The 8,321-nt window shown below is 33.1% G+C and overlaps 1 protein-coding gene across 1 annotated transcript; it reads right to left on the bottom strand.

Moving 5' to 3' along the window:
• Positions 1-643: 643 nt before the first annotated feature.
• Positions 644-2,458, bottom strand: LOC125866818 (uncharacterized). The gene has a single exon (XM_049547182.1). It carries the CDS (start codon positions 2,301-2,303, stop codon positions 816-818), a length of 1,488 nt encoding a protein of 495 aa, XP_049403139.1. The 5' UTR covers positions 2,304-2,458; the 3' UTR covers positions 644-815.
• Between the last annotated feature and the right edge of the window lie 5,863 nt (positions 2,459-8,321).

Below are 8,321 nucleotides of genomic sequence, written 5' to 3'. Positions count from 1 at the left end.
ATGATAAAGATATGTGTGTGATAATTTAAATTTTGAATTGAGATGTTATTCCAACTATTTAAAGTATATTTTCAGACTATTCAATTACTGTTTTGTCATTGTTTGGGAAGTATAGGAGGTAATAAAGGAATTGGAGTTTATAACAATTATTTTTAGTCAAAATTAAGTATTGGTTTGGTATGAAGGGAGGGAGGAATGTCTATGTACATGTAGTTAGTGAATTACCAGTGTCACACATGCCATGACAAATCATTGAAATGGGCTTGAGTTGACAGGTGGGAATTTAGGTGCCCATTCAGACAAAACATTTAATCATCATCCACAAAACCCAAAACTTTTCTAGTCAATATTAGATCGAGTTCAACACTGATTTATTACTTCAGTGACCTAAAAGTGTTTGCTTCGTCGTTTTCTTTTATTCAAGGGTAAAGCGTAATGGCAGCACATAATTTATACTTATCAAATCAATGAACGCAAGATATATAATGCTGAGGTTAAAATACTTAATTTGATATAAATACAGTATTTAGTAGTACTATCGTCGTGGCAAACTTTATATTAAACTCATCCTATCCTTTTTCTTCAAGTGAAAAAATGGAAAATCACAAAATGCATTGCATGATATATAAAGTAACATATAATCTTGAAGAAGCATAGAATAATGAAACTCAATCTCCACTCAAAATGTACACATGAACATGGCACATAATCTACTAAAGATAAACAGAATTATACTATAAACTCATGCCCAACTACTTTTATTTTATTATTTTTATATGAAAGTTCATATACCTTTCATTAAACAGCTTCAAGAATCACACTGATGTTTGTGTAGGTTTGACAGGTACGACTTTAGCAGCTTCATGAGTTCTCATATCGGAGGTAACCACCGCTTGCGGCGGCATTGCGTGGTACTGCGGTTGTTGTTGTGGTGGCACCATGACACCACCTTGGGGAGGATAGTACATCTGCCTTCCTACTCCACCATCGTACGCCATCTGTGTGTATCCACCTGCATCTGCTACACCAACTCCCATGGTAGTTGCGGGTCTTACCATGCCATATCCTTCCGAATAACCAGCCACCTTTGGAGGTCCCTGAGATTGTAAAGTTGGTGGTGCCGCTGCAACTGTCGGCACTGCTTGTGGTAAACTAGGCATGACATTGTAAACTGGTTGATCCCTGTACGGCTCCTGTGGCATCCTCTGAACGGCGTAGTACCCTTGTCCCGGTGGTCCGGCCATTGGCCTGACAAATTGAGGGTGCTGGTGTTGGTGTTGGTGCTGGTGTGGGTGATATGCTCCGGCGGGTGCTTGATGAATCATGTAAACTGGTTGTTCCATACCGAGACTGCTCGCCGGCAGTACTCCTCCGGGGACTTGTTTTTCCTGCCAATAGCCAACCTGTGCAGGTACTGTACCCGGCACGGTAGGAGAAGCTATTTTCTCCGGTCCCCTCTGAACATAATAGTCACCTCCGGGGAAAGCCGCTGCCAGATTATCGTCGCTTTTCCGACGATACATATTTTGTTGCTCTTCTAGATGCAATCTCTGCAGATCCTGAATGTGCTTCTGGATCGGATCAGTCCCCATCATCCTATCATCCACTCCATGAACCGGCATCTCCGGTTCCTTAACAACTTGCTCAGCATTCGGATCTCTCAATTTCACATGTGGCGGTACCATCCCCTTCTCTGAACCAAACAGAAAATCCGCGTTTCCAACCTGCTGTGGAACAGCCCCCACAGTCGGAGACGCATGAATCGGACCAGAATTCAACGCATCCACAAACCTATCCTTCTCCGATTTCGAATCCTCCGAACCAAAACTCCGGCTCTGCGACACCTCACTCCCAACAGTCGCCGGCGGATTCGCCGGAAACAAAAACAACCTAAGCCTAGCTGGTTTAGGTGAAGCTCTATAAAGACGATCATACTCATGCATCATATGTTCTAGATCATCATCATTAGTAACAGAAATCAAAGCATCAAGGTCCTCACCTGGAAGCTGATACTTAAAGGAAACAGTATCAGTATCACAAATAGCAGCAAGCTTAGAAATGAGAACAGGAAACTTAGTATTCCGCTCAACAGAGAGTATTTTAGTTTCACCGCCGATGTAAGCAAGCTGGTTATCATGAGGTCTAGGGTGAATCTTACCACCATAACTACACATGAATTTGACCTTGTAATTAGGGATTTGATTCGGATCTTCCCATGCGGCAGTGTTTTCAAAATCAATTTCACGGGAACGGGGAGATGAATCGCCGGATTCAGGGTAAGAGGTGTAAGAGTAGTTCTCCATTTTTGGGGGTTTAGGAGGATTTTCTACTGTTTTTTGATAAGTGGAGTCAGGCCATTAGTGAAAATAATGAAGAAGATGGAGGATTTTAAGAGGGCTGTTTGAGAGGGGAATTACTATTCTCACCCGTGACTTTACGGAAAGTGTGTGCAACTTGTTGCGATTGATTTGAGTAGAAAATTACGCCAAGTAACACGAACTCATCATGCTATGAGTCAATAAATGAAAAGTATAATCGTTAAACACGAATTATGTAATTATAATTAATACAAATAATTTTAATTTGAAATATATAAATCACTAAGCTACCAAATTTACTATTTGTCAAACTAACTATTTAGTAACTAATTACATTAATACTATTTTCTTCAACATTAACTAATACATCAAGGGTAAAATATTTATTTATTTTTAAGCAGATGTCTCAGGTTTGACTCCCCTCTGATTACAGACTCGCCTTTGTTAAAAAACATTTTACTTAAATTCAAATTTAGTCGGACTTTAATGTGAATATCGAACACCGAATAAAAAATAAAAATAAAATCAAATACCATAATGTCAAGTGGCACGAAATGAGTTACTTAGCTTATTTATTTTGAGAAGATATTAAATATCAATATTGGCTAGTCTGACATATGGTGGTCAATTTAAAACTTCGACATTATTCATCACACTGTCTATCATCCCTAGAGCTGTCAAAAAGGACCGGCTCAGCTCCACCCAGCTCAAGCCTTACGGGTCAAGGAATTTGAAGGGCTGGGGCGGACTGGCCCTTCATTCGGAAGGGCTTGAATATGCTCAACTCAACCCAACCCTTGAAGGGCCGAGGGCTGGGGCGGGCTAGCCCTTCTTTTTAATTTTTAATTTTATTTTTTTCTTTTCAAGCTTATAATTCTTTAACATCAAGAAAATGAGAAGATTTTCAAATCAAATATGACAAACAATGGTGTTGTTTTAATAACACTAGCAAAAAGCCTAGTGTAATTAGCATGTATCTCACATACCAGATACGCGAGCGAGATAAGTAAGTGATAAGCAAGATTGGAGGGAGGCAAGGGTGCGAGATTTTGTCTATGCATCCTAGATACCTGCAAATCTATTTTGATAGAGTGTATCTAGAACATATTAACCTAATTTTGAATCCATATATTTCGAGATATATGTATCTGGACGTATCAAAATCTGGTAAGATTCATAATATTACAACATAGCGTGTATATAAGTAATTAGATTATATATTAATTAGATTATTGTAAGTTACCCTAATAAAAAGTTTTGACCCCTGAGCCAATCCCGGCCCGGCCCCAATCAAGCCTCAAGGGCCAAGGGTTTATATGGGCCGGGCTTATAAGCCTTAGTTTTAAAAGAGCTTGAAAAATCTTATCCCAACCCTACCCAATAACGGATTGGATTGGACCTACCACATTGGTTAAACCCATTTTGACGGCTCTAATCATCCCTATTGGAAGGGAGTAGGGACTAATGATATTGTCAAACATATCGTGTAACACACTCAAGGTAACTTTAATTAATGCCTTCATATTACAAATAAGACTTCAAATCAAAGGCTAGAATTGACAAACAAATTTTGATCTAACACATATAATTAGGGACAGAAATAAGATTTTTATTAAGAAATAAATTCATATCAATCCCTTTAACTCTATTCTTGATCATATAAAGTTAGTAAAATTCATATATTAGTGTCATAATTGAAACGGTGGATAGTGTATAATTTACCTTGTAATTAAGCATGCAAAACAACTTCGAAACAGGCATTTTACCATTTGGTTTGGACTACACTTTTATCATTTGGATTTGATACGATCAATGTGATGCCTTCAATTCGAACTTTATAAGTCAATTGCTTCAGTACAACTTTTGGGATTACTATATAGTGGCCCTATACTATAAACCTTTTGGTCCTAACTCAATAAATGTAATCCTGATTAATTAATTAGTTATGTAATTGTACCTAAAAAATACTCCCAGAGTAAAAAAGTAGTACATTAGAAAATGACCAAAGAAGATAATAAAAAGTCAATTGTGCCCCTACCAACAAAGTTGAAAATGGTGTGAATTGGGACTTTGACTAACAAATCGAATTGTGCTGGGCAAATGGTTTTTGTCCGTGTAAGCAAACTAACCAGCCAATTAGCAAATGCCTGCAAATTAATATTAATACCTAAATTGATGAATACAGCACATGGTAGTTCATTATCTTGTTCTACATGAAAATGACCTCTCATTTTGTTTTTGTTTTTGTTTTTTTAATGTAGAAGTGAATTGACATGCCTTAATCATATAGAATTAAATTATGTAGTAGAGTACTACTTTTTTTTTTTTATATATATAAGTAATTATCTACTTTTACAAGTTTTCCACCACGCTTTGTTCAATGATGAAGTCTCTCAATATTTATATTTATCATCATGTGATAAGGCGTAACTTGAATCCTTGTCATGCCATGACATGATTATTTCTCATCTGTATATAAGTTTTATATAATCATTATTTAAAGTTAAAACGCAATAATTAAGAAGATATGACTATTTATAATGTTATCCTCACGAGATCAAATCTCAATGTTACGTTCTTACATCTTAATATGCATTGCAGTTAGATTCTCTTGTTCGTTTGTTAAAATATACATATATACACATATGTTATAATTTCGTTTACTTTTACAATGTTGATTTTTTCGTTCACACTCCCACTCACTCAAGTTTTTATTTTTTGGTTGGGGTGGGGATTGAAGGGGATTCTGATATCAAAGATCAAGCCTTTCGATTAATTTTGTAAAAATAAAGATACATGTGAGTCATTTATTTTTTATAATCAGAAATATATCTGCTCTAAATTATAATTAAGTTAAAACATATACCAATCCCTTTTTCCTATATTCAATATCTGCTTTTCTTTTTTACCTTCTAAAAAAAACCTAGGTGAACGCATAAACCATTTGGGAGCCGAAGTCAAAACGGTAACTTTTTCCCTCAAACAAACATAAACGGTATATCAAAAAAAAATTAAATCAAAAGGGTAAAATCGCTCTTGAGAGAGCGATGTCTTTCGAACAAAATTAACATTGTTTGCGCATTTTTTTTAAAAGACTGAAATCGCTGCCCATGCAGCGTTTTTCCTCAAACTTTTTTTTTTTTTGGAAAAACTGAAATCTCCTCAAACTTTTTATTTTGTTTTTGAAAAACTATAATCGCTGACAGCGATTTCCCTCAAAAAAAATAAAATTAATTGTTGCTTATTGATTTATAAAAGAAAAGTTGAAATAAATTTTACATGATTTTACCCTCCTTTATAATGAATCTCATTGTATTTTGCCACCTAGTTGATCCATGAGAACAGCAAACTTTGCCAACAATACTACAGGCACAATTAAAAAGAAAACAAATTGAGGAAAATCGCTGCCCAAGCAGCGATTTCAGTTTTTCAAAAAAGAAAAATTGAGAAAAAACGCTGCCCATGCAGCAATTTCAATTATTATTTTTTTGACAAAACTGCTACTTCAGCAGCAATTTTAATCTTTGTTCGAAAGACATCGCTCCCTCAGGAGCAATTTTGCCCTTTTGGTTTAATTTTTTTTTTTTTTGATATACCATTTATATCTTTTTGAAGAAAAAAGTTATCGTTTTGATTTTGGACTCAACTATTTGGTGGTCTTTTTTTGTCCTTGGATTTGGGACTTGGTGGAAATTAGTGGGGTTGCTTTTGACAAATGTTATCCTTACGAGATCAAATCTCAATGTTCTTACATCTTAACATGCATTACAGTAATGTTTTTTGTTCGTTATGTTAAAATATAAATATGTTATAATTTTTTTACTCACTCTAGTTTTTTTATTTTTTGGTTGGGGTGGGGGTTGAAGGCGAAGAAAAAAGGGTTTTATGTACCCCTCAATTAATTTTATACTGATAGTGATATATGTGAGTCATTTTTATAATAAAAGTTATATCAACTCTAAATAATAAAATTGAGAGTATATCGGATCATTTTCCTTATATTCAATTAATATTGCAATTTTGTTCACTGCTTTTATGTCACAGGCATAGACTTCTATCTTTATTAGTGGAAGAAATTTTTTTCATTTGGTTGACTTTGGAATTTAGACTTGAACATATATCTCTGTTTCTTAATACTTTTCCTTTTTAATTTATTTATCTAATTTTAATTTGACATATAATTTTAAATATTATAGAAAAAATTTTAATCATGTAATCTTAATTTAAAAATATGTATAGTGTCCTAAATTAGAATGTTATTTTATCTTATAATCTTAAATATATTACTAAAATGTGAATAGAATTTTGGATGGTGATTGGTGAACACATGAATGAATAAAATGAATGAGGAAATAAAGAGGGAAAGACCTATGGTCAAACCAAAATGCGACGTCCAACTCACCTTTGTCAAATGCAAATTAATTTCACTTCTTGTTTGTTGAATTTTACCATTTAAGATTTTTATTGTTGAATTCATATTTGAAACGATGTATTCAAACCTAATATATATTATAACTTTAATGAATTTTTACTTATATATCTATATTGCACGTTGAAACTATTGGGTTAACCTAACTGCCACAACTATTTACACATAATTTTTAATTTTTATTTCGATATGTAATTTGAATTTTTTAAGATATATATTTTTTTAATAAAACATGAAAACTTCACAATTTGCAAAAACTATCAAAACTTCCTTAACTCTTATACGATCTTACCAAATATCCACATCATAATCTGTAAACAAGATATCAGAAACATTAATAAATCATGAATCTCTAGGTTTTTTTTTTACATTGAAAAAAACTTAGGTCAACGCATAAACTATTTGGAGGTCTTTATTTGTCCATGGAATTGGGACTTGGTGGAAATTAGTGGGGTTGCTTTTGACAAATTTGGCCTCATGAGCCAAAGATTTAATTTTCTTCAATTCCTCTGATTTTGATTTGTTTTGTCGGCCAATTCTATGTTATTGCAATTGAATTGATAAATCCAATAATCGTTCTCTTGATCATTTTTTTTAAAAAAAAAGTAATTAACATTTGCATAAATACAACCACTTTTTTGCACCCCCTACAATTAATGCAATAAAATTAGCTATTTTTTGTAGAGTTGTAGGATTAATTAATCAAGTGTTTTAATTTGTGGTCCCTTTCATTATCTCTCACACAATGTGATAAACATAAAACTTAATTAGTTGTTTATAACAATGTATTACCTTGACTTCGTATTTCTAAATACGTTCCTTTTCCAAAACTTATAGTTGGACTCAATTCAGAAAGAACTAGAAGGATTACATCTTATTCCGAATAAAAAAAAATATGTGCGAATTAATAAATCAACTACTTGTCGATTATTTTTAAAATATATATGTTGTTGAGAAATTAAAAGAAGCTAGCATCATTGGCATGTGCAAAACCAAGGAGAAGTGTTTAAAAATTGTTACGATCTATTATGATAAAAGAATAGTATAAAAGAATAGTATATACTTATAAGATAAGAAGTGAATATAAACATTAATCAATTATTATATATTAAAATGAACAGCTTTAAGACAGCAATATTCGACGTAAGATATGGTATAGTACTAGTTAAAAAAAGATGCATCAAGCACAAGAACCAGCGTGAATATAATATCTATATATCATGATACTAAACAGCATCATTTGGTTCCACTTTATTTTTCTTTAATAACTTAGAGAAGAGTGTTATATATTGCTACTTATTTCTTTCGTTTTAATTTATATGTGATAGTTTGAATTTTAAAATTCAAAAATTAATTTTGATTGTGAATTTTGATATTAATTTTTTGGAATAATTTTTATATTTGATAACTACATAAATGCAGAGGCGAAGTTAGGTGGGGGTTCAGATGAATCCACTAGCTTTTTCGTAGATTCTATATTTATGTTAGAAAATTAAATAAATATATGTATATTAACTTGTGAACCCCTAAATAAAATTAATTTAGAATCTCAAACTCCTAATCATGGCTTCGCT

The sequence above is a fragment of the Solanum stenotomum genome, chromosome 1 (genome assembly GCF_019186545.1).
Source record: "Solanum stenotomum isolate F172 chromosome 1, ASM1918654v1, whole genome shotgun sequence".
Classification (NCBI taxonomy): domain Eukaryota; kingdom Viridiplantae; phylum Streptophyta; class Magnoliopsida; order Solanales; family Solanaceae; genus Solanum; species Solanum stenotomum.
Note: the sequence above shows the minus strand (reverse complement) of the source record. Positions and strands in the feature narration are given on the sequence as shown.

What these genes read in the sequence shown, in the direction of transcription:
- LOC125866818 (XM_049547182.1), bottom strand. Translation starts at nt 2,303, where the DNA reads ATGGAGAACTACTCTTACACCTCTTACCCTGAATCCGGCGATTCATCT.